This window comes from Ambystoma mexicanum, chromosome 8 (assembly GCF_040938575.1).
Source record: "Ambystoma mexicanum isolate Mex_15411 chromosome 8, UKY_AmexF1_1, whole genome shotgun sequence".
NCBI lineage: Eukaryota > Metazoa > Chordata > Amphibia > Caudata > Ambystomatidae > Ambystoma > Ambystoma mexicanum.
In genome coordinates this window covers 1,384,456,810-1,384,484,524 of record NC_090929.1, presented here as the reverse complement: position 1 = coordinate 1,384,484,524, position 27,715 = coordinate 1,384,456,810, and the positions used below count along the sequence as shown (strand labels likewise).

The window sequence follows — 27,715 nt, the reverse complement described above, 5'->3', positions numbered from 1 at the left end:
TAGAATTCACTGTGCCAAACATGCAGCATGTGTTGGGGAGAATTCTCATAAATGGTTGATTTCCCTTACCTACTGAGTCCCTCAGCAGCTTTGCTGGATTTCTAGGGTTTATTTATTTCACCTGGTAGGAGTGTGAGCCTTTTTCCCACTCTTACATGTGTTTTGCTATGTGTATTTCTACTTTCTGTGTGATCTTGGGCACTGGAGCTTCACCTACTCCATGTGCACCACTTTTTGTCTTACACAGCACCCTCAATGCAGTGACAGGGTTGTCTTTGAGACTTCCCACTGACTCCATTTTTCTGGGGCTGACTACTGTTCCCCCAGAAACAGGTAAAGTTGCCATTAACTTTATATAGTCACTTTAAACCACAGACCCAGTACACCCCATCTTACATGGAGTATTGGAAAGGGTTAACTCTTATCCCTTTGTGTCTGTGCCTCTTGGAGTGTAACGCTCACCTGATTCCCGTAGAGGCGCCGGTCTTGACTGGGCGTATACCGTATCTTCAAAGGTGATGTGTAACACACGGCTGGCTCTTTGGGCTGGACCTCTGTGCACTGTATGTCTGACTCGAAGGGTAAGATGTCTGCAGATAGAAAATATGGGATTAAGGAACTGGGTTATTGAATGTGTCTCTCTTCTTCCCTTTCTCTTCTCCTGTAGAACCCCAAAGGTTAACGCTCTCACCTTAGGTAAGTGAATGCCGAGCTCTCCATCTGCCTCGGGGCAGGGTGCTGTAACCAGTTTCTTCACTGGATAAGGGGAGCAGGCCTCTTGACTTCAGAGGACTGCTGTCCGTTGTTTACTGCACGAACGGTAAGTTTCGAGTAATTCTAATGTCTTTAAAGTCTTTAGTAATGATGTCTCTTGTTTTGCAGGGTTCCGGCGATGGCGGATGACGGGCTGAAGTGAGTTGAAGATGGAGCCCGTGTGATGAATAGGAGCGCCTGGAAGCACATAAGTAAGCGCTTGTTGCCTGCTTCACGATGCGCTCTAACTGTCTTTTTATTTTGCAGGTACAAGTTCGGAGCGGCTGCAGGGTGCCGGAATACCCACTGGGTTAGATGTGGAAAGGAGTAATGGCACGTGAGTATTAAAGTTCCCCAATGTCTTTAAACGCACCTTGTTTTGTCTTTCAGATGCGGGATGCAGCGCCGAAGGCATCCGGAGCGTGCGAAGAGTTGGTAAGCTTTTGTCTTTCAGATGCCGGAATGCAGTGTGAAGACCTCCGGAGCGCACGAAGAGTAGGTAAGCCTTTGTCTTTCAGATGCCGGAATGCAGCGCGAGGCGTTGGAGACAGCCGATGGACCAGGTAAGTGAAGAGCTGTCACTGAAGACCGTAATGCCTAACCTGTTCTTTCTTGTCTTTATAGGTGTTGCTGAAGACTGGATTCAGGATGGTAAGCCTTTTTCCTTAGGCCCAGGATCAGATGCAGAAGACACGATGAGCGTTCTGCTGCAGAGGATGCAGAATAACGCAAAGCAAGATTCATCCATCGGGTGTGGTTTAAATAGCCTCCTGTAGTGCTTAGGTGTCTCCTTCCACAGCCACGCCTAGGTAAGAAAAGAGTTCCTGCTTTCCAGAAGAGTTCCAGTGTTCTGAATCTAGGGAGTGGCTCCTGCCCCACCCAACAGGAAAAGTAGTTCCAAACAGAAGAGGATCAGAGGCTCAACTGGCAGGCAAGTAAGCAGCATGGTCTGCTGCAGGTAAGTTCACCCAAGCATTATGAGCCCGGCGCTTCCAGCGCTGGGACTGGGCATATTTATGAGCCTGGTGCCACTGGTGCCAGGACTGGGTCCAAAAGGTCCCAATTGGGACTGGTTGGCACTCGGAACCTGGGTTATGGATCTGCTTCCAAGGGAGTTGGGAAAACCCCGAACTTTTGGAAGCAGAGATCATGACATGGAGCCTTGTTTCGCTCCCTTAACATTAAGACTTGGCTGGTGGCAGTGGTATCTACCCTAACTTTTCTACCGCGATTATCTTATATAAACATGGTAATGTTTTAGGCTATTATATTAACCTCAAACATAAAACCCACTTGACCAAATACATTTTATTTTGGTTCCGGCTGGGTTTATTCGCCTTTTCTTTTTGTTAGTCATTCTCGTGTTTTTCTCTGCACGCCAAACCAGCGTTGACTCCTTTGTTCGCTGTCTTTTCGCAGGCTTCTGCACAGAAGCCCTCCTTAAGGTGCCTGACAGTCTAGGTAGGCAGGATGTGAGGGAGGGATCTTCGGACCCCTACCTTGGGTTCACTTGGTAACCCAAGTCGCACTCTTGTCTGATTGGCTGATGGGACTTGCCTTGCCAGGCCAGCCACCCTGCTGTGTGATTGACAGCCAGGCTGTATGAATGGGGGAAAACTGCTTAAAAATCAGGTCTCTGGGACTGGAAGAGCAGAGTCGCCACTGGAACAAAGGAACCAATGAGGAAATGGAAGAAGAGGACCCCTACCACGACAGAACTGCCCTGTGAAGCCCTGCTGCAGGTCCGAATCGCCAGAATCCGATGACACAGAAGATCCTCCAGGAAATTTCTTCCCTTGAGCTGGTGGGACCAACCAGTTCGCCCAAACTACAGGCCAGGACCCCTCCTCTGGTCGAATTTGCTGTACAGAGCTACAGTGGGCCGGATAGCCAGGAAGGTCGGACCCTGCTTGGGTTTTAAGGAGTGCACCTTTTATTCGTCGTTTTGCTCTGCTGCTGGTTTCTTCACTGGGTGGCGCAGGACCCTCCAGTCTTTCTACTTCGTGTCGGTCCGACAGACGTTTCAGGAACTGTGAGCCTGCAGGAACCACCAGGAACGTCCGCCTCAGCTACAAATCCCTCTCTGTTTTAAAGTACTGTGCAAACCCGGTTGTCCGTTTTGTTCAACCACGGAGAAAGTGTTTGAAATCTTTCTCCAAAATGAGGGCTTGTCCTTCTCTTCTCTTTGAACTAACTTTTCTACCAACCAACCTCGTCCGGAATCTGTGCCACAAACTTTACTGCAAACTACCCTGAACTGTGTGATCTTGAGCAAAAGACTTTTGACCCATTGACTTTGGCCCTAAGCTTTTTCTAGCTGATCTCCTCACTGTAGTCTCTCTTGTTCAATTGCCCTGAGTACTTACCTGTTGTTTTTGCCTAATTTCTAATAACTTTGTCCTTCCCTCTCTTTTAAATTGCTAGAGTGCCATTTTGCTCCCATTTCATTTTGTGAGCTTAACTTGTCTGGAATTTAAGGGAAGTGCTGTGGTGTATTTATGATTGTGATTTTTTAACTTGCTTAGAATAGTGAAATGTTATACCACTGTTGAGTAAATAAATATACATTCTTTTACTTAGAAACCTTGAGTCAGTGTTTGCCTGAATCATAGTAATTGCTGTCCTTTGTGTAACTATTTGTATTGCTCACTTACTCTTGAGATATGTCTGGCTGCTCCACTACTGCTACCACTAGAACTGTGTAGTACAGGCTTGTACCAAAGGTGAAATTTTACTGTCACTTGTCGTCTTAATTGTGTGTAGTGTTCCCAAAGGGTACTGCAAATAATTCTACCTAACAGCTTTTAGTATTGTTAAGGCTGTTGTTAAGGCTGTTAAGGCATAAATAATTTAACTATAATTATGTACCCAAATTAAGGCTATCAATAGTTTAGGCTAAGCACGGAGAGGTGGCACTATACATACACTGTATTTTTAAGGCAATGGTTTAATAATCAGAATAATTTGTTTTGTATTGGCTTGTTCTGTAATGTAGCCATCTAAATAATTGCTTCTTGTGATTCATCCCCAATTCAGTGGTACTCCATTAAGCAACCTCCGAAGGATGAAGGGCTAGATTTCTGTCATATGAATTTACTTTTAGTTTGAGCATGGATTTCAGCAATGAACATTTAACTCGTTGAGCAATTTTACCAGTTAAGAGACATAAAAACGACATGTTATAAACATTGTCACTATGACTTAAATAATGAGAAGTAACAATATAGGACGTGTGTCAATTCACTTCCAAGGGATTGCCTTACTGGTGATCAAGATGAGGCTTTCCTTCTATTCAAGCAGAGCAGTCTTAAATTATTTTAGACCTTTTTCTCAAAATACCTCCTTGAACGGATGATATTAAGTGGTCTATAACAACCTGCACAATTACGTATCTACAATCTAAATAACAAAACATGTTAACCATAGAAATCTGGCAATGCTTGGAATTTATTTTACTTGCTGTTTATATCACTGTTGGTGTGATTTGGATCCCTATGCTATTGAAGTTCTGATCACTAGGTGGAAGTCCAGTTTTTACAATTTATACCAATGTGTGTGCACTGGTGACTTTTAACCTCTACCTGTTTACAATTCCATGTGCACCTAATGTCCTTTAGTTTTTTAGTACCTTTCTGCTGTACATTGTTCCCAATATCAATCCTGGATAAAAAAGGCCTGCTTTGTGGAATCTGTGTCATGTGATTGTACTTTCGTACACTTTTTCTCAGTACATAAATTATATAACCACTCTAGACTAGCCAGACCCAATTTCCAGACCTCAGGCATGTCTTCAAACGGTAAAACATTTGTTAGAAAATGATACAGGTGCTTGATGAACAGAAATCCAAGGGCCTCATGTTCTGAAGAATCTCTAATTCACAACTTCCTAATGCAGCCAGCTTTACATCTACATGGAAACCAATGTCTCTTTCATGGTGCTGCTGTTCTGTATCCTGGCAAAGTATTGCCCATGTTCACTTCGGCCTCTCAAAGAAATCGAAAGCAATGGAGCAAATTTAGTCATGCATTATTAACTAGCTTATACCCATTCTTATTGTGGTACCTCTATAGTAAATTACCAAAATAGGGTATGTGTATGTACACAACAGAGGGATTTTGAGACCCAATCTGTCCTTACCATGCTGCCTCCTTTTTCTAACTTTCAATTGACAGTGAAGGTACATTTCCAGTTTGTATTCTGTTAAAGAGGAGCACAGTTTAAGCTGTAAGATGATGAAGTTTGAGTGCAGGTGTATATGGGGGTTGCATTGACACAAATTTGAAATGGATACGTTTCGTCGACCTAAATTTGGTTCTGGGGGTAAAATAAATACATATGTAGGAAATTGGTGGGGGGGGGGTATGAAAAGATGGGCAGGGCACAGGGAGGGGAACATCAGGGGATCCCCAATTAAAAGGGAAATGAAGAATAAAATGCAACAGCCAAGTTTAAGCCGACAAAATGTACCACTTTCAAATTTGTGTCAATGAGACAACATTGAACCAGGCACAGGGCATATTAACAAAACTTTGAGCTACTTCCGAATGCTTCACGTTGTAACTCGTGTCCAAAGGTTGCTGCTTCCGGCTAAGTTACTGTTGAATACCCCAAAACAACTTGGAAGCGCTTTTTCGGGTGACCATGTCTCTCCTGTTTTGGAGTTTATCAATCATTCGAAACAAACTGCTTGAAGCATTTGAAAGTGCTGCCATCATTGCTTCTGGTTGTGGTTTTACTTACCGCTTTACTAGATATTAGAACATGTACTGTTAAGAGTAGTTCCTTTGCAAAATAAAATGGAAGGCTTGGCTTTTTTTTGTTCTGCGATTCCCTTATTGTTTCCTTAATTGTGTTCTTTACACAGGTATCTTTTACAGTCATCACAGCATAGCCTTTTTTTAATTAGTCCATGTTTTTTAATTGTCATAGCAATCCGAATCGGTAGATGCAAAAGATAAAAGCAGTGAAAATGTGGAGAGTTTTTCTGTTAATGATAAACTAAGTGGGCATACCCATCGTATAGCACTGAAGTGTTTTACTCCGATCTGGAACATGTATTGTCCCACGATACCCACTGGTCATCATTTGAATGACAGTTTTTATTTTATCTATATTGGTTTCCTTAACATTTAGGGGGTAGCCTCTAATGATGCACAATTGCAGGCTCTGTATTTTATTTTATTTTTGATTGTGTGTTGTATTTTTCCTTAAAGTACACCACGGCAAGGAAGGCAGACTTAGATGTATGCCATTGCAAATAAAGAGCTTAGCCAAAGATTGGTATCAGCACCACTCTTTTTTTTTTTTACCTCTTTTGTATCTACTCATCACAAAACAAAGAAGTCACCAGATGCACAGTGGAGTCAAATGGTGGAAATTGTAATAATGAAGGTGGCATGGAAGTACAAAGATTGTCTCTTTACAAACTATACAATTTGATTAATCATTTTCTTATTTAATGTTCCCATTACAGAGAGCAGAAATTATTTTTCATCTTGCCGATTTGTTGACTGACCATAGAGAGGAGATTCTTTCTGCCAATAAAAAAGACATGGAAGAAGCAGAGAATAAAGGTAGGAAATATTTATCAAATCTTAGTGGCAATCCTCAACAAAATAATTAAATGGCAGTGCCTTATGTTCTGCAAAGTGTTGTTGCTGGTTCAAGATAAAAACAGTGGATCTCTTTCTTACTGTGGTTTTATTTGTACAAGAAAGCATTATAACACAAAATGGATATACGAGTAACTACAAAAATAACTGCAATTACCTACATCAAAACGGTTCTAGGTCAAAGTTTCAAATGCATAGGATCGAATGACCAAAGGGTCGGATGTTTTTTTTAAATGTTATTTATTTTGGGGGGATCCCCCCCTGAACCTCTTTTTTGTGGTAAAAACACTTTTTTTTCCGAAACGGAAACCCAAAAAAATATATATTTAAAAAAATAATAATAATTCGACCCTTTTGTTTTAGGTCAAATTGAGTCGACCCTTTGGCATTCGATCCTTTTGTATTGGGTACTTTAACTGCACACCGATTAAAACAACTATATGAATCTATCTGATAAATGAGCATTTAACGATTGTGTCATTGAAGTCAGAAAGAGCCATTGACTCAATCAGATGGGTTTGCGTGTGGGTAATTATTGTCACGACCTCTATAGCACTCACCCCTCAAACCCAAACAGGCTCATATTCCAGTACCCTTACACCGCCTCATTGGGTTCATAGAGTCTCACGATACTCTTCCAGATGGAGAACTAAGAAGCTATGCAGTTGGTCCAGGGCATGGCATGTGTGCCATCAGCAGTTTCATACCAACATGGAGGGATATTGAGCCCAAGGAAACGACGAAAGCAGCCTAGTTGCTGGGTGTGGCTGGCTATATAAGCCACACCCAGACAGAACTCCACGCTTAGCGTTGTTTGCCCAGAGACAACGGCACGCTCACCGGAGCAGCGTTAGCAGAGTCTGGATTCCCCTGCTATATTGTCGACCGTTCAGGCTCCACTCTCCTTCGAGCCTGTTTACTTACCTGTTTCCAGCTCCAGTGTCTTCTGCGGCTCCTCCAAGCACTCCAGTGTACACCACCTTCGCCGGCTCTTATGCAGCTACTCCAGGCGGCCAGTGCGCGCACACCCCACCGGCTCACCTTCAGCTCCTCCTGGCGCTCTCGTGCGCACACAACCTTCGGCGGCTCCTGCTCCCGCGGCACTCCAGCTTCATCTTCCGCGCACACGGCTCGGCAGCTCCCAGCATTCAGGTTGGTGTCCTCGGGAACCCCTCGCCTGCCGGCACGTAGCAGCTCTCAGCATTCAGGTTGGTGTCCTCGGGAACTCCTCGCCTGCCAGCACGTAGAGATCTGCAAAATAAAATAACAATTAAACACATGCGTGAAGTAACACATAGACATTGAAGGACATAAGCAGCAGATTGAATCAAACTTGTAAAGCAGGCTCAGTGAGGAATTCCTGCTTACTGACTGTCAGAAAACACATGCAAGCAATAGAGGGAAGCTACAAAGACAGATACAAGGCGTGAGCAAAAGGTACCAAGACACAAGCCATAAGAACTAACAAACCACATCCAATCAAAGGATAAAGCAAGGGAATTGGACTTGGTAAAGCAATTAAACGCCTCAGTGCCATCAGTGAAGCAACTGCTGGACAAATGCGCCCCTGCTGAGAGAGAGAAAGCAGGAAGGAGAGCTCGCCCACTATTCACCTAAGGTGAGCATATACACAGCAGGGGTTTCAGGGTGGGTTGGAGCGGCCGTTCACAGATCCCCCATCACTCACCATAGCCCTATGTTCTTGGCTTCTGATTTAGACGCAGTCTCCAAAGAGGTGACCCAAGGCCAGACACAGCACAGAGGATCCGGATACTCCCACAGAACCAAGGTGAGCGTGACAATTATGGAAATAATGGGCCTCTGGGTTTATTGAGTTACATGGGTACAACTATTCAATGGATTGCATTCTGCCGCAGATTCCTCATCAGATATCCATTCCAGCGTCATGTGGTCGGAAACCTTTTTCGACATGGGTCATAGTATGACTCGACCATGCCACTCGTCAACTCAAGACAGGATGTCGACCGCTGTATATATATACCACGTCACTACGCCCTAGTACCGCAGTTCCCTTTTTCTCACACGCTCAGCACTCGGCTATTCAGAACTATTCTCGTGAGAGAAATTCTAAATTCGACATACATCATAGTCGATCTATTGCCTGTCTGCTCCTAAGACGTTCAGGTTCAAGTGTTACCAGGACTGCAATTCCAAGATGTCGATCACCGACCCACACAGTATCTACATGTGTTATCTTGGTAAAGATCATGTCATCGAGGATTGGGTTCTTATCAGCAGGCGAATCCCAAATCGTTGAGGGAGTGATCTGCGAAACTAATGCTTGGGTGGCACCCGTCAAAATCCCCAGCTCGTCTGATCAGGAGACCGAGGGCCCTGCACCTGAGAAAGAGGACAGGCATCTGAAGAAGACCAAGAAAAGGTGGCATTCTTGTAGCTATTCATCATCCTGGTCTTCCCATTAGAAGAAATGATGCCACCGACACAGGCACAAATCTGATTCGTCAGAAGAACGCAGTAGAGTCCGGTTGAAGTTGAAAACTGAGTAGGAAGCTTTCAAGGAGCAGAATGCAATAATGCAGATGAGTTGCACCAGGTCTGGCCACGCCCCCACCCTGCCCTGAATATGCACGAAAATGCAAGCTGAGAACTGGTCTATAAACAGTAAAATACTAAGGGCCATGCAGCCGCTTTTAAGAGTAAAACAGGCTGTGCGACATAAGTAGGGTGCAAAGTAAAAAACCATAGGACACTCTCAAATGTGCCACATGTTCATTTAATGTTATTGATCATGCCCATAGGCTAACACGGGTTTCGACCTTTGGGCCTTTTTCAAAACCGGACATGTACTATCAAATCATAAACATGTTTGCAAAACCATAACATTCCCATATCCCAGATGGTAATGGTAAGAAAACATGTCACAAACATAGACAAACGATAAAGAGAAAACAAAAAAGAGAACACAAGAAAATATAGTTTAGATACTCATAGAACTTCATGTAACCAACCAATCGATCAATTAACATTGCCTTGCCTTTAAATTCCATTAAGACTCATAACTTGAAATCCTAGTTGGTAACCCAATCATCTCATTAGTTAGTACTGAGTATATACCAAATGTTAAGTCCCCTTTCTATTTGCCTTAACCCATTGATCTATTTACCTCGAGCCATTAACCATTCAGTATGTTATTGTTTGATGACCAAATTCCCAAATTAAACCTTCAAACCATTTTATTTCCACCCGCTGCTTGTAACAGCATCGCTTGTTTTACTCACCCAAGGTGTTATTGTAATGCTTTATGCAATGATGCAGATCACTTCTCATAGTGGCAATATCCCGGGATGAATTCCTCGATCCCTGTTGAGAAAACCATCAGGTACCACTAATTGTACGTGCTGCACTCATTTATTCCTCACTGATTAGCCGTAGTTCCCTGATAAGGGTTTATCCCAGTGTAGTTCTCCATAGTGCAGGTGTTCCCCTTACAACTATTCATATAGACACCCCTAGTTATGCCAGTTAGACTGTCTTTCATTAAGCCATGCCAGCTGAAAACATCAGTGCATAACCCAGCTGCAGCCCTTCACTTAAATAGTTGTAAATAACCATTCCATAGTCGTGCCTATGCATTATTCCGTCAATGTAACAATATTCCATTTTGTTCCAATCAGCTCAGAAATCCTAAACCTTACCCAATGGATTTAATATAATGTGTAAAGTCACACTCTCAAAGGAACACCTTGAATTTAAACTGCCCTACTTGCAATTTAGCTTTGAATTTCTCGGACTACTTAAACAGAAGCTCGCCCGTTTCCTTTCATTTCAATAACTGTATGTTGCCATTATATTTTCGTGACTATGCATTATTCTATCATTATGATGATATACTTATTGCAAACAGCTCCGACTACCTAAGCCTTTCCCAATGGATTGAATATGGTATACAAAATCACTCTCTCAAAAAAGACTCTAACTTTAAACTGCGAAATACATGTTAACCTATGGGCATGATCAATAACATTAAATGAAAATGTGGCGCATTTGAGTGTTCTAGGGTTTCTTGATTTGTTTGGAGGATGGGGAAAACTACTATGGCACTTTAAAATGCGACTTAGTTTACAAGCTACAAATACTTAATTGTATAATAAGACTGTAGTAGGAAGGATATCCCTGAATATCTCAATTATATAATTTTGGATTAGGGTGCAAAGTAGTTTACTTTCACAGAAGTAGGAGGCTGCAGAGTACCCAGACAGGGCAGGATTACACAAGTAGTATAGACATGAGCAGATAGGGGCGGGGGGTGCAGGCTGCAGCAAACACTTGCAGCAAACACTTGCAGGGAACAACGAATGGTGGCATACATGTAAGACACGAAGAACACAACATGGTGGAGAATTAACATAGATACTGCCATTACTTAGACCAACCACTTCAATGCCTCAATTCTTGAAATACTGCTGCCGGACATAAAATTGCTAAACACGAAATCTCAAGCCTCACAATGCTCAGACAGTAATTCAAGCACCAAGGTCAGTGCACCATGGGACGTTTTGCTTAGAAGCCCAAACCACACCATATAATAATTTCCAGGGCACAGCATGCAATTGAAGATAATTAGGTTCAGTTGGTAGTATCGAAAAATATACGTCCTTGATTGCTATGTGCAGGCAGCTACCATGTCAATTGATCCCATAACGAAAGAGTATACAGCACCCCATGCGACCGCCGAAGGAAAGCACACTCATGTTAGGATAGCAGAAAATCCAATAAATAAATGAAATGGAGCTCTACACAGTGGTCCTCTACCACTTGATCAGAACAATGGTCATTAATTTCAGGCCCAATTAGAGATAGTAGACCTGCCACTTCATAGTACATCCAGACACCGAGACGACATTCCAAGGCCACAAGCAAACCGGCAGATAAGGCCTCAGGCCTGGGAATGAGAAGGGAGTATCTTCTTTAAACCTGATCATAGCTGTTAGCCCATTCCTCCTTCCCCACTGTACCCCTTGGCGCTGCATGAGAGTGCTGATGCCCAATGAGCACATAACTGGCCAATCAAACCCTGTTCTTCTCCAGTATGGGGTCTGGCATGGATTCACATGCTCATGAATTCCCTGTCAGGCTGGGAATCATTGGTAAAAGAAAAAAGTGTCACTTTAAAACTGTATTTCTCCTCTAATCCAATCACTGTCATCTAGGTCATACTACCTCCATCCAATGATGGTCCACTCCCTAAGCCCTCCTTCTGGCAGCCATCTTCAGATTTTTACTGCACATTTCAGTTTTGGGAGTCCTCGAGTTTCTTTCTGATCTATTTGTATGTTTTTTCACAGAAAAGGTTGATTTTTGTTTCCACTAGAGCCCATGTGCTTTCCTCATCAGCCGGCAACAGGGATCCATTGCTGGTGAAGTTTTGCGCCCCTCAAGGGCAAAGATTCGTCGAAGTGGGCCATGACCGAGGAGAAAAAGGAGGTAAGGACCCTCCTAAAGTACAATGTCTTTACCGCCACAAGGATGGGTGTGGGATATATGCCTGGGCTTCTCGAAGAAGACAAAGAAACGGCATAGCAGGCTGGCGGCATGGCTCAATTAGAACCAGGCCTCTGCCCCATGCTCTGAGCAGGGTCATGCCTCGCCCAGGACCGGTCCGTCCGAATTTGAGGTCACCGCATCCCTTTGGGTCCACGATAAGGCCAGGAGCCGCAAGTCTGATTCCACCGGGTTCGCCGCTGATGCGGGTCCCAGGTTGGATAGGCCACGATCACCATCGCCGTCCGCCTCCATAGCCAGCCTGCCAATCGAGCTCCCGCTCAGAGGAAGTTGTCCACCCCGGCCAAGCTATGGGAGAAATCAGAAAAGCCTAGGCCGAAGGAAGAGAAGAAGGCCACGCAGCCAAGTAGGCTCAATCCAAGTCAGCGGCTGTGACCACCAAGGGGGCAGTAGGTGCCGATCCGGTGAGGGTGACTCCTACGGCGCAAACGGTATCCCTGCCTCAAAGGTGCAACACGGCCTCCGAGGCAAAGCCTCCCTGTGGGGGGAAAGGTGGCAAAGCACCCCTGTGGGGGTTGGGGAGGCCAGGGCACTGGTCAGATACCAGTTCAAAACCCTCAGAGGAAAATGGAGGGTTGGTGGCGGGGGGGGGGGAGAGGTTTGCGTTCAACCAATGGACATCTCATCAATGGACGGCGACTACAAGTCAGTCCATACGGTCCACGAGGACGGCGGCGCAGGGCCTAGCATTCCATCGTTCTTTCCGCAGCCAACGGACATATCCATGGATATCTTGTCGACGCTCCACACTCTAGTGACGGAGATCCAGCAGAGGTTACCCCCAGCAAAGACACATGTGGTGCTTCAGGCCCCTGATCGGTCTCCGCGTAAGAAGAGAAAGCATCATCCGACGTCTCAACCTCCTCCACCTCGTCAGGTCCTGAGTCCACCAGCGGACCCGGAAACGCGCACAGACACTGGTACGGAGACTGCCACGGAAACAGACGAAGATGAGGATTTCGTCCCGGCAGACAACCAATCACTGCACCTGGACGCCCCTCGTAGAGTCTCTCTAGACGAGGTGGGATCATTCCACTCGATCATCTCCAGGGCCTCCGAGCTGTTTCAGCTGGTGCCTGAGGAAAACCAGAAAAGAGGTTGTCTTGTATCAGCGACGAGAGTCCAAGAGGATGACTATCATGGCAATACCTTTTCTGGATGACATTCGCAAGGAAGGCCTAACCCTCATGAAGAGCCCATGCACGGCTCCAACCAAATGGGACAGGTTAGATAAGAAATACAGGGTGCCGGACTCCGCTTTCAAGTGCTTTAGGTCACAACCGTCGCCGGACTCGGTAGCGTCAGCTGCCGCAAGGAAACATACGGCTAACCCGGCTTCATCATCATCCATTCCCCGGACAACAAGGGTAAGATGGATGCCATGGGGAACAGTAATTTACACAGCGGCATCTACGATCAAGGCATCTAATGTTCTGGCTATCTTGGCCCGATATGACCTGGAGCTTTGGTACAAGCTGGTCCCAATCTTGGAATTTCTTCCCTATGACAAATGTAAGCTCTCGCCACTTTTTCAGGAAGGGGAGGTGGCGTCTGACCTTGCCATGGTGGCAGTGGACATCGCCGACGGGGGTTTCCAGCAGATGGGGGAACAGTCTTCCTTCAACGGTAGGGATGGTTGAAGGCCACTAATTTTAGTCAGAACGTTGATGCGAAGGTACTGGACATGCCCTTTGGAGAAAATCTATTCGGGAAGGCGGTCGACGAATGCCTTCAAGCCCGGAGTCTGTACCAGGTGTAAGTGTTAATTGCTTCTGTTGAGCCTTGCCACCTCCCGTGGTTTTGTAATGTTGTACTGTTAAGGAGAATTCTCATTTCATGGCTAATTGCCCTTACCTAGTGGCTCACTCAGCAGCTTTGCTGGATCTCTGGAGTTCTTTCTTTCCACTTGGTAAGAGTGTGAGCTTTTCCCCCACTCATACCCATGTTTTGCTATCTCTGTTACCGGTTTTTATGAATGTGGGCTCTGGAGTACACCACTTCAGTGGTCCCCTTCGTTTGTGTGTTACACAGCACCTTTAGTGCAGTGACACAGGGTTGTCGTACAAACTTCCCACTGACTCCATTTCTGAGACTGACTACTGTCCCCCAGAAAAGGGTAAAGTTGCCATTAACTTTACTTAGTCAATTTAACCGCAGATCCAGTACACCCCATCTTACATGGAGTACTGGAAGGGTTAACTCTTAGCCCTTTTTATCTCTACCTCCTAGAGCATTTTTTCGCTCTTAACATTTAGAATTGGCTGGTGGCAGTGGTATCTACCCTACACTTTTCTACCGCGGTTATCTTATATAAATGTGGTAGTATTAGGCTATTGTATTAGCCTCGAACTTAAACCCGCTTGACCAAATACTTTTTCTTTTGGCTCCGGTGCGGTTTATTCACCATTTCTTTTTGTTAAACTCCTTGTGTTTTACTTTGTGCGGCAAACCAGGTTTGCCTTCTTTGTTCACTGTCTTTTGGCGAGCTTCTGCCATGAAACCCTCCTCTAGGCGCCTCAGTGTCTCGGTGGGCTGAATGTGAGGGAGGGGTGTAGTCACCCCCTGCACAGGGTATCCTAGGAAACCCAAGTCGCACTTTTTCATGATTGGCCGAGGTGGTTGTCCTGGCTGGACAACCCCCTGCTGTGTGATTGACAGACAGTAATCCATGATGTGTCTCCGGAGGTGGAAGGTACTATTAAGGAAAAGGAAAAACAAAGTGGCACAAAAACCACATTAGCAACACAAGTAGAGGATGATAAAAGGTGCAGTTTAGAAGGGCAGCTAGAGGAAGCAAAAGATAAGTTGAAAAGGGTGAAAAGCATAAAGGGAGGGGGATCAAGGATCAGCTGTTGCACCAGAGAAATGGGTGGGAACACAGATAGTCAAAATAGACGGGCCGAGAACTGAGAATGACAATTTGAAGGTGTTGGAAAGAGGAAGAGCAGGAGAGAAGAGTATAGGAGGGAAGTGAATGCGAGCATTGGTAGAAAGGTGATGAAGGACAAAAAAAGAGAAGCGAGAATGAGGGGGTTCCGCTGACGATATCAGCAGAAACAGAATAGATGAGATAGAAAGAAGAGTGTATGTGAGGGAAGGTCTTGGAGGTGCCAGCAACAAAATACTGGTAAAGGTAGAACAAGAAGATGAGTGGGTAGACAAAGTGGAGGACAAGGAAGCCACAAAAGCTCCTCAAACAAGTGTGCCGGAAACTCCAGCGTATCCACTAATAGACATGCGGGATAAGATACTACTGAGCACATCCCCATATCTCAGAGCTTCTCCCGATAAATTCAGGTAAGAAAACATATGTGAACAGATTACGGAATTTTCCAGGCCGTCGAGTAAGCCGCATTGCAAGAGAGGTACGGTTGCGCCCCTAAGCAAGGCAGGGATGACGCAGTTACCCTTGGTCCAAAAGGGGAGGGGCGGCTCAGTATATACTGTGGCCTCAAACAGACAAAAGCAATTTGATGGCTAACTTACCATTTATGACCGCAGGGGCAGGAAAGTGGATTAATGTGCTTGAAAAAAGGATGGCATGAATGACATTAGCTGGAGGGGACCTGAAGAGTTTACTTGCTTCCATATATGGACAGCAATCAGCTGATGTATGGAAAAGGGCAGGTTATCCCAATGTGACGGCTCAAAATACTACACATGATGGTTCGTGTTGAACAATTTCAGCACTGACGTTTGGAGGACATTGAGAGTGCAGTACCCAGATACATCAGTCATGAGTTCATTTTTGAGACGCAAAATGAAGATATAGGAGTATCCAGCAGCATATATACATGAAAAACAAAAGGGGCATTTATAACCAAGGGAGAGTTAGGACAACAATATCCCCATCTATTAACATATTTTATGCCAGGGTCTTCCAGACGAAGTGCAGAAACAGCTAAAGAAAATTGTAGGGATTAAAATGAAACCATGGCCGAGATACAGTTGAATATTGTCCATTATAATTTCGAATGAGAAGAGGAAAGCAATAAGATAGAAGACTGGCAAAGAGTGGCGGCTAAATTAGTGCAAAAGAGGGTATCGGAGGACAGTAGGGGATCACCCCAGTCCTGGCTATGTGGACAAATAGGACATATTTCCAGGGTGTGTAGAAGCGGGGGGGGGGGGAATGCACCAGAATGCGGAAATACAATATCAACCCGCATATCAGTGAGAACAGACGGAGTACTATGCTCAGGACCAAACACGATGACAAGTACAGACATCAGACGCATACCCACCCATGGCACAGACACCCCAGATGCAGGTGCCCACACATCGATACTCAGACACCACTTACACTGCAGATGAAAAATAATACGCAGTCACCATACCCGGCACAGCAAAACGATGGGACACCGGCACGCACAGACTCAATGGGAATTACCCCATTAGGAAATTGGGAGGGGTTGACTGTGGTGGGGGCAGCCCATTCACAGGAAACGGAATGTAATTATACTGGAGCAGTTAGAGTGCATGGAAAGATAGAAGTACATGGATTGGTTGTAGTGCATAGAACAGTTGATGAGCATGGAACAGTTGATGAGCATGGAACGGTTTGAGTGCATAGAATGGCTAGAGTGCATGGAATACATGGAGCATGAAGGCGCACGATCTCATGCACCTACTGGAAACCACCATATCCCAACACCACGCTTACTCTCTTCTATACACCACCACTCAACTAGAACACAGCGATACTATGACACATTCGGTATAGCTGTTTTCATACCAACACATGCCACATACTCCCCATCATCCTAACTAAACAGAGATGGCTGCCTGCACACCCGCCAGCCTAGGCGTTCTCCTCAGGACTAACAGTCAGAATCAGTCTGGTATCAACCGGCCAGAATGAACATATACTCCTGATCTCCCAACCATCACACCTACCGCTAAGAAGCAGCTATCCTATGAATGCCACACCTGCTGCACACACATCCGGTACACACACGCACCTGTTGGCTCTCTCTCTCTCTCTCTCTCTCTAATGACTCGAACTACAGTTCCCGAGGGCGTTCAACCTACCAGCGCCTTGAGATCATACCAGTGGTACATAATGTGCTATATAAATGCAAAGTAACATAACATACCCAAAATCGGACAGCCCACAGACAGACCTGATGTGTTCTATCCTATCAATTTCATTCAGCCCAACAGAGGAACCACGTATAGGGGTGACGATAGGTCAGAAGACTTTCTCTTTTCTTGTGGACACAGGGGTGACTAGATCCTGATTCCGGGAAGGAAGGTATCCATTGTCAGGCGACGCCATGAATGCACAGGAATTATCAGGACCGACGGATTTGGTTCCTTTTACAAACTATCTTACACATTCAGTTGGGGAGCATGATTTGGCTCTTCCCTTGATGTATTCCTGAAAGACACCTCTAAGTCTAATGGGAAGGGACATCATGAGTTGACACAACATGATCATCTCATTTACTGATCAAGGGTTAGTATGTGCCACACCTGGGATTCACCTCCTAAACGTGAGGGAAATTATTCAAGCATATTGTGGGCACACGGTACAGAGGGGGCTGTCGGCAGATGGAGAGCTATTCCAATATGGAGCAGAGGTAATAGCATGGATCACAGGGATAGAGGGCAAAGTATGGCGCCTTACAAATGAGTACCTGTTTAGACCAGATCTACCATTAGACGAGCATGGTTGTCCTATTAGAACTAGAGGCAATGATAGTGGGGGAAGGCAGAATAACAGTACACGGGACAGATGACATCGGACAGGCATGGAGGTCAGTGATTGCAGTGGGAGAAGGGTACGGGCTGACTACTGTCACTTTTGAAGAATTGTCCAAATACAGCTGCTCGGATCACAAGATGGTGTTTGACATTAGCATTACATACTGGGTAAAAATACACTAGAGAGAGGTATCACAGAGAATGGCGATGATGCCACAACCACCACAGTTATTTCTCGAGGAAGACTCAGCCAATGTCTCCAGTGTCTAATGGACCACAAGTCCCTATGATGTGGGGTTTATGAAGGGAATTGGAGTAGTAAAGATGACACTCCAGTCTGGAGCTATTCTACTGAGAGCAAAGCAATACCCTCTATCGAGGGAGGCAGGATGGCATTTATGAAACCATTGCAGCCCTAGTTAAGCAAGGGATTCTAATACCAACAGTCACTGCAACACGGCTGTGTACCCTGTGAAAAAGGCAACCGTTGGTTGTGGTGTTTTATACAGGATTTGTGCCCTTTGAACCATGTTGTTGAGGCAGAATTTCTGCTAGTTCCGAACCGGCGACAATTTTGTGTAGCATTCCTATGGAAGCTATCCACTTCACGGTTATAGATTTGAAGATTTAACTGCTTTCCTATATAGAAATAAGAAATGGAAACACGCTAGGCTCCCACAAGGATACTGCCAGTACCCTTCCATATTCAATAGGGTCCTCCAAATGGACTTGGGCAATGTACAGCTAGAAAGTGTTATACAATATGTAGACGATCTCTTGATCTGTAGCAAAACAGAAACACTGGGCAAAAATTATTCTGTGTACATGTTGACTGTACTAGCAGAAAGGGGGTACAAGGTAGACCAGGCCAAACTACAATATTGCCAGAAGAAAGTGTTATAAACTGGCCAACTGATATCGCAAGAGGGGGCAGAAGGTGACACCAGAAAGAGCAGAGGCAATTTGCAGGACCCCAAAACCCACGACCATAAGACAAATGCAGCAGTTGTCAAGACCCTTGTAAAGCCCACTGAAAAACACAGAGGGGAGGGTACATTACAGTGGACAGAAGAAATGACCGAGGCATTTGAGGAGCTGAAGCCGGCAATATGCACAGCTGTTAGGCAGAAACCTGTGCAGTTCCCTCAGGGAACACTGCAAAAGATTTAGGACTACAGGTGTTAGCAGTAAACCCACTTGGTAGCAGTCTGTACCACCCAGATTTACCTGGTAGCTGTGGCTGAGCAGTCAGACTTCCCTCAAGAAGAGTTAGGCAGTATGCAAAGTATACACAATAGGCACTCGGACACAATAATACAAGCAAACACTGACCAGAGCTTTGGTATCAAAGTATATAATTATTTATTTAAAAACACAGTTTGAAACACTCCAGCACTCTTATTGTAAAAAAACTCTAAACGCAGTTACTATTATAATATATACACCCCTTATTCCTTATCAGATAAGTCTTAGTAAAACACCACTTATTTTCATACAGAGGTGAGCGCTTAACTAGATGGCACTCCAATAAGTTTGTGAAAAAGGGAGGGGAAAAGACAGAATATGGAAAGGTACACCACTCTAAGATTTAGGAACACTGTTAGCAAGGCAGAAGAGCAAAAGTCACTGGTGAGCCAAAGTCCAAAGGCTGGGCCCACTCTTAGAGAGAGCAGAGCACAAATGCGCCCAAGATCACACAGTTACACTAGGCTTAGGAAGTCTTGCAGAGAGTTCAAAAAGAGTTTAGAGAGGCTCAGAAAAGTTTAGCCAGGGTGTCCCAGGCTAACCCAGGTTCAAAAGCCGGGGGCTAAATCTACCCCATACAGTTGGTGGCAAGGAAAGCCAGGCGGGACACAGTACCTTAAGTGGGAAGGATCCTCCAGCGGTGGCAGTGGTTCCTGGCAGTGGGTGCAAGTTGTGTCGTCGTCCAGGGGAAGAGAAGATCTCGACTTGGAGGAAAGATGAAGGTCATTGCACTGCCAGGGAAGAAACCAGCCGCAGAGTTTTCCAGTTAAAGGTGGTACCTTTTAATTCGCGGTCGTGGTAAAACGTGGTATCCCGGTTGCCGGGGTGCTTGGCACAGGCAAGGCGGCCACGAGGTACGTCGGGAAGGCGAAAAGATGGTGAAACTGGTTATCCCCACCAGTCAAAGGAAGAAGACTCTCTGGCGGGAGATATCCTCTGTCGTTGGGAAAAGTGGTGAGACAGTCCAGCAGGGCTCCACCGGTGGTGTTGTCGTGGCAGGTCGGCTCAGCTTCTCCCTCGTCAGATTCTTAGGTCCTGTGGCGACTTCTGAAGTTCCAGTCCCCAAAGCCCTGCTTTTATGCAGAAAACCCCCATTCACTCACCCTAGCTGTCACTCAAACATGCTAAGTGGTGAGCCGGCCGGCTCACCACTTGGGCCAATCAGGACGAAGTGCGACTTGAGTTGCCTAGGCAACTCAGTCCAGGGTGCCTAAATCCCCCTCCACCCCTCCTAAGGACCCCAGACAGAGTGGCACCACTTTGGAGGGCTTCTGTGGAGAAGCCCGCCAAAAAGTGGAACAAAGGGCTTGACTTGGGTTGGAGTCACAGAAGAGAACACAAACGCCATTTTAGAAACAAGTTTTGGCAAAAAATACCAACCAGAGAATTAATAATAAATAAACCGGCGGTATGTTTGAGGCTACCGTAAATAATTAATTAAATAAAGATAGTAGCCTAAAACAATAGGAAATCCCATAGGAAAATATTTGCTGTTGAATATAAAAAGTAGTATCCACTGCCACCAGCCAAAACTCGATCAGGGGGGACGGAGACGTGCCCCCTCGACTAACAGACCCCGGGGCAATTGAATTGCCCCAGCCAGTGCGTCCACAATATGATGGTTTGTACTGGTTCTGTTCAGAATTTGAGACTAGTAAAGTCAATGGTGACTTTACATGCCCTGGGAGACAGTAGTCAGTCGCAGGGTATGGAGTCACTATGACACCCCTGTGTTACTGCACTGAGGGTGCTGTGTAACACACATCACAAAAACACATGAAGCCCTATGGGGTAAAAGACCCCATAGCCCATTAAACACATCTAGAGTCAAAGAAACACACTCAAATCATGCCCAAGAGTGAGGGTAAAAGAGTCTCACTCTTGGCAGGAGAAAAAAATAAACCCCAGAAATCCAGCAAAGCTGCTGGGGGACTCACTAGGTTAGGAAATTCAGCCTAAACAGAGAATTCTCCCTAACAGCTCCAGTGTTAGGGATCCCAGACTATCAAGATGAATTCTACTTATTCTCACACTCCAACGGAGTAGTAATGACCGCAGTACTGACACAAAAGACAACCATGGGTCATAAATCATTAGCATATTACTGCAGGAAACGATACCTAGTGATGAGGGTACTACTCTTGTGAGCACGCCCTAGCTGCTGCCGCATTTTCAGTGGAGAAATCAGCGAGTATTACCATGCGATGCAGCACCACTGTTTTTGTGGAGCATGCTCTCTTCGTAGTGACCCAAAAGTACACTGACAACACAAAGTGCTTTGGGATATGAGGTGATACTGTTGGACCAAGCTATCAAAGTAGTGAGATGCCGCCTCGTAAACCCGGTGGCGTTAGTCGCCTTGCCCATAGAGGAAGCAGATTATGTACACCACTGCACCACAAACCTAGAAAGGCATGACGACATCCCAAAGGTAAAGGAGAACGCACTTGAGGGGAGAGAAATACTTTATATTGACAGTCGTCAACAATAGACCAGACCACCAGAGAAAGACATACTGGGATGGCAGTAGTGAAGCTAAAGGAGGACGGGACAAGCGAGGTGGTAGTAAGCGCACGTTTACCGTCACATTTTTCAGCACCAGCTGCAGAGCTAGTAGCTCTAATATTTGGCGCTGGAGCGAAGCAATAATAAGGTAGTGATAGTATATTAAGATTGAGCCTGCGTGATGTATACAGTGCATTCTGGGCTGTCACGCTGGCTAAGGAGGGGCGTCCGACGTGCTTATGGGTCACCGGTGCAGCACACACTCTTATTGGGCAGACCGATGGAAGCACTCAAATTCCCAATGAGCATAGTGGTCGCGAAATTCGAGGCCCACTGGTGGGGGAGAATCCCGTCTCCAGGGGCAATGAGGCAGCAGATGCAGAAGCAAAACTCTCTGCATATTTTGATGACCTCCTGGAAATGGACATCCATCCCAGGCATGTAATTATGTATGAACCATGGTTTTCAAGGAAGGGTATAAGGTGTTGAAGGAAGGGTATAACACATTACCAGTGACACAAATTATGGAGCTGCAGGAAGCTACACCAAACGAACAAAAGAAATTATGGTTGAGAAGGGGATGTTCCATATCTCTGACAGGCGCCTCATGGCGGCAGGGAATCACAGGGAAGGTAGTGATGCCCTATCGTTGGTACACACAGCACTGACACAGCTACATCATCCTACCCATATAGGGAGGGATGTGATTGCTGCTCATATTGGAGAAGATTGGTTCTGTCCCAACCTAGCGGAACATGTGGCAGAATTTACGACCAAAATGTTTCACAGCAGGTCATACATTGAAGGTGGTGAGAGGATTCCTACTGCGTCCAATGGGCCCATTCCAACACCTTCATGTCGACATGCTTAAAGTATGCCATGGCTACCGATACATGCGAGTGGTTGTGTGCCCATTTTCTCGATGGATCGAAGCCGTTCCTTGCTCCCATCCCGATGCCCTTAGAACGGCAGAATTCCTGGTTCGGGAAGTCTTTGGGGCGTGTGTGAGGGCCTGCGGTCCGACAGTGGTCCTCTCCTCGCAAATGAGATGGTTCATCACATCATCACTCTGCTAGGAATTTAACACAATTTCTTCTCTGCGTATCACCAGCAAGCAAACTGGGTGTTTGAGTGCCTCAACGGGCTGCTCAAGCAGAATATAGCAAAAATGAAGAATACAAGTTGTCTACACTGTTTGCCCTTAGCTTTATTCGCATTGCGCAACTAACTAGGATCCGACCACCACTTAAACACACATGAGGTGGTAACAGGGCTGCATATGGGACTTCCCCTGGCTCCTCCCACTAGGGTGTTGACAGGTGCTGAAAACATTTCTGTATTGGGGCAGGAAATGTATGATTACACCGCTGCCTTGATGGCTAGTACCTCTTTTATTTCTCGCCAACTGTAGGCACAACGGGAGAGGCCCAAAGGAAAGGAGGAAAGTAACAATACAGAAACGAGGAATGACTGAAAGCACCACAACTTTAGCCTGGTGACACGGTACTCTTGCACAAATTTACGAGGACTTGATTTAAACCTAGATTCACGGGCCCCATCAGGTTGAAGAATTAGCTGATCGCGTTGTAAAGATAAGGGGGAAGAAAGCGTGGAACTACCTCTGGGACGTCGAGCCCTGTCAAGCAGCGGCCTCTCCCAGCAACGACAGCAAAAGGGCCAACATACCACAAGAGGAAAAACAAAAAGGTCACCTAGGAGCATCACAGCCCAGCAGAGGCCAACCCACGATTACTCGCTCCCGAGCGAGCAGGGGAAAGGACTTCCTACACACCCAGAGTGAGGATAAACTGTACGTTTATTTTTCATTTCGCACACTGATGGCATTCATCGTGAAATTTGCGACCGTTCTCCTTCCATTGTCCCATGCTTCCTGAAGGCCCTCAACCCGCGACCTTCCAAGGCCAATTTGTCCTCTTTGTTAGGAGATCCAACTGTGTGAGGAGACCCTCTGCTAGTTTATTTTTCCATGTCTTTCTGGCCTATCTATCTCAAACATACCCATGACTTTGAGGAAATCCATCCGCACTTGGAGTCCTTCATGACTCCAGAATATGCATTGTGTGGGAACAGTTATTCCTTATTGCAGTAGAACAACATTGTGACGGCAGAGCTTAAACTAAGTACTAACAAAAAAATAACACATTTTTAGCACATTTCAGGTGGTTAATCAATATCTTAAAGGTTGCACAAGTAATCAAGGCCATTATTAAAAGTGTGATAATGCTGACTTGTCGCCTTTTTGCTTGGCATTTTTGCCCTTATTTTTTGGGTGAATGTCTTTTGTTATAGAAAATAAACTGTGACCCCTGCTAACACTACCCCAATTCAGGCAGGTGTGGTTACCATGCCAGGTCGGGCAACAGTAGCTCTTAAGCTGTCCGGAGGGAGGAAGGGCTTGACTTTTCGCAAGAGGGAGAGCAGATACCAAACTGTCTTGAGTTTTGTCAGCTATGTGTGTCTTGAAGGAGATGTTTGACGATGTGGAACCTGAGGGACTTGGCGCAGGAGCTGAGCTCAAGTGTGAAGCCCTCGGTTCATTGATAGCCAGGTCTGTATGTCTGGGTATTCAGTGTTATTGGACATCCAAGACTGGATCAGCAAGAGGCAGGTTTTGAGCCTATGGGTGTCCTTGATGTAGTCGATCTTGAGGTTATAGCTGTGTCGTTGGCATATTGGTGGTTGTGGATGTTGTGTGGCTATGAGCCTTCCCAGAGGTTCCAATTGTCGTTTGAAGATTACTGGGAAGAGAATAGAATCCTGCAGGACTCCACCGGTGACGGGTAGTATTGACTATGTAGAGAAGTCCATCTGAACAATCGTTGGCAGTTGGCGAGTGAGGACTTGAACCAGCATTGGACAAGGTTGCTGATCCCCATGCGCCAATTTAGGGTGTCCGTAAGCACTGTCGAAAGTGGCTGAGAGGTCGAGTAGAACCAGGAGGCAGGGGTGGCCATCAAGGAAGTCGAGGGCGTTGTCTACCACCTGTATGGTTGCTGTCTCCGTGCTGCATCTGGGTCGGAACCCAGATTGATAGGTTTGGAGGATATTGTTGGTGTCTGTGTGGCTGCATTTGTGCGGCTACCGCTTTCTCAATGATCTTACCTAGGAGGATGGCTCGATAGTTACCCAGGTTGTCGGGATCCAGAGTAGGTTTCTTTAGTAGAGGGAGGATTTGTCCTGTTTTTAGGGTCAATGGGAAGGTGCCTTGAGTTAGGGAGCTGTTGATGATCTCCAAGTAGGGAAGGAGGCCTTCTGCGGGGAGGGTCTTGATGTCATCTGTATACAATGTGGTTTTGAGGATGTTATCTGTATAAAATATGGTTTTGAGGGCGGCCAGGGTTTCTACCAGGTGTTCTGTCGGTAGTGTCTTGAATGTTGTCCGGTGTGTGAATATTTCATGAGGGACGTGGTTGAGTATGTAGCTCCGTCCCAGCATCTTCCCCTCAGATTTCAACTGTCTTCTTAGCTTGTGGATTCTTCAAGTTCTTCTCGTTACTGAGAAATCATCTTCATACACAAAAAGTTAATATTTATACAACTGTCAATCCGGAACAACCAACGACTGTTTGACAGTGTGGGCAACGAACATGGAGACTGTTGGCACCAAAAAATCCTTATTCAGGGCCTGTGGGACGTGCGGCCTAAAAAACTTTTATGAAGGTGACACGCATGTAGACTGCATATACTGCCTTGTTATGGTGAATTCTCAAAAATGTGCTAATTCTCTCCACCTTAGAGACCCCCAGCAACTTTGCTGGATTTTGAAGACTTGATTTTTTTACCTGGAGAGAGTGAGACCCTTTTTCCCACTCATGTATTTTAATGTGATTTTATACACAGTTTCTTTTTCGTTATGGAGTCTAACCAACTCCACAGGCATCATCTTTTACAATTGTGTCACAAAGCACCTTCAGTGCAGTGACACAGGGAAGTTGTTTAGATTTCCCAAGGTTTAACTACCTTCTCTGGGATCAACTACCGTTTCCCAGAGCAGTGGAGTTAAATTGACTTCACTTGGTCCTGTACGTTTCTAGATCCAGCACACCCTATCTTACAATAGAGTGGTGGAGGGGTTACTTAGTATCCCCTGTGTCTAGTTACTCCTGTAGCATTTGTTACCCTTTCCTCTCAGAATGGCAGGTGGCAGTTGTTTTGCAATGAACTATCATGATTTACCCCGATCGCGAACTGTTTGCAGCTCCGGTAACATTCGCGGGAGCCATGTTTTTCAAAATGATGCGGAGCCTGCTTTGTTAAAATGGACCTCAGTCTTTTTTTTCATGGAAAGGTCCTTCTCGAGTGTTTCTCTGTGCGCCAAACAAGGTTTGGTCTTTGTTCATTCGCATTTAGCGGGCTTCAAGAGTGAAACCCGCCTCTCGCTCCAGAGTGTCTGCGGTAGGCAGGAAGTGAGGGAAGTGCCCGACTCCCTGTGCTTGGTCTCCTAGGAAACCCAAATGCACTCTGTGACGATTGGGCGGCTGGCTGACTGTCTGGCAAGGACAGCCACCCTGCTGGGTGAGTGACAGCTTGGCTGGAATGAATGGGAGAGAACTGAATAAAAGGGAAGTCTTATAGCTTGGAAGGCAGAGTCGACCACTGGAAGAAGGAACCGAAGAAGAGCTTGAAGAGGAAGGCTGCTGCAACTTCTGGACCATTGGTTTGCCCGGTGAAGCCCTGCTGCAGGTCTGAATCGCCAAGTTCGCATCGACAGAGAAGCCCTGCAAAGGACGACTTCTCCCTTTGAGTTGGTAGGACCAATCAACTCCCAAGTAAGCCACCTGGAAACCCATCTTGGAGCTGGTTGAATTTCCTCAGAGTTGCTGCAGGAAACTGTAGAGCTAGGGAGCGGGACACCAGATTGTGTGCGCTGCTTGTAAACTGGCCGATAGCTTTTGGAAGTTCCTCCGGACTTCCACGAAGCAGGACTGACCAAGCCTGACCCCCCTCAGTTGAGTGCGGGACCTCAGATGTGAGGAAAGTCCACCTTGAAAGCCAGGAACCATGCTTATTGCTATTTGCTGTACCGCAAGGAGCTGAAACGCGAAACAGCTACTGAAAGTAAAGTTTGCCGGTTGCCAACTTAGACGGTGCCAATACACTGTAGGAGTCCCACGACTGAGGCCCAGGAACAGTGAGATCTGCAGAGCTTTACAGGAACAGTAGTCTTCAGCTGCATCTTTTTTTTCTTTACTAAGGTACTGTACAACTAGCCTAAGAGAACATACCTCTTACTGTGGAAGTGCTTGTAACTTCTACAACTCGCAAGTCTAATCAGCTTGTGGCCCTACATTTGGTTCTTCTTTTTATCAAAAATATTTGTAATTTCTTGTGTTCTAATAACCTTTGCCTTTTACAAACTATTTGAGAGTATTCTGTATGCCAACAGTAAGGTATTAATGTCCCCAGTGCCCTTTTTACTGAAGTCACCTGTGGGTATAGGTTGTGTCTGTGAGCCATCCCAAAAGGGCCTTGTTTGATCCAGAAACTCAGTGTATAGTATTGAAGTATATTTGTGTTACTATTCTATTGCTCCCTTCTGAAGAAGGCTTTATAACTGACTGATAAATTATTAATTGTTTATGCAATAAACCTTGACTGTAAGAGTTTATTCGAATACCTATAACTGTGAATCTTTGTAACTCCACTACAGCTCACATTTCTCCTCTTGAGATGAGCCTGGCTGCTCAACACGCTACCAAAACTGTGTAGTACAAGCTTATACCAAAGGTTGGGTTCCTATACCTGTAGTCATAGTTGTTTGTAGTGTTCCCAGAGGGTACTGCATACAAACTTTGCCTAACATGCCTATACTCTAGGAATCTCAGAAGAATGTGAAATCTGTCAGGGTTTCTCTCAGAAAACCCTCAAGGACAGGAACCGTTGACTGATTTGTTGGCTAAACGAAGGGGCATACCCAGCGTCAGAGGCGGCTTGTCAAGGAGTGGGAGAGCTACCACTCCCTCTGAAAAGCGTTCGCCATGAAGCCACAGATCTAAGTCAGAAGAACGACCTATGAAAAAACAAAAAACAGGTGAGACTAAGTCATTGATGAGCCATGGCAAGACTGCCACACAACCCCGGTCTCCTAAAAAGAAACCGGTTAGCCACAAAGGCTTGCAGTCTGTGAGTAAACAGTTGTCGAAAAACCCATCGACATAAGTGACGTTGACCAAAACTATACCATCATCGTCAAAGCATACTGATAAGGGCTCACGCCCATCAACTAAGGCAACCTCCCATTCGACGAGAACATCCTCACTGACGAAAGATTACCATAAAACCAAATCGTCCACGAAGAGCCCACCTCGACGAAGAAACACCACTTGTC

The 27,715-nt window shown here is 45.7% G+C and overlaps 1 protein-coding gene across 2 annotated transcripts in view; it reads left to right on the top strand.

Moving 5' to 3' along the window:
* The window catches only part of ALDH18A1 (aldehyde dehydrogenase 18 family member A1), a 1,219,662-nt gene that overhangs the window by 802,282 nt on the left and 389,665 nt on the right, over positions 1 to 27,715 (top strand). For both annotated transcript variants that reach the window (XM_069611512.1, XM_069611511.1), the window contains exon 11: positions 6,228 to 6,327. In XM_069611512.1, coding sequence (XP_069467613.1) covers positions 6,228 to 6,327 — 100 coding nt within the window. The remainder of the gene's footprint in view (positions 1 to 6,227; positions 6,328 to 27,715) is intronic.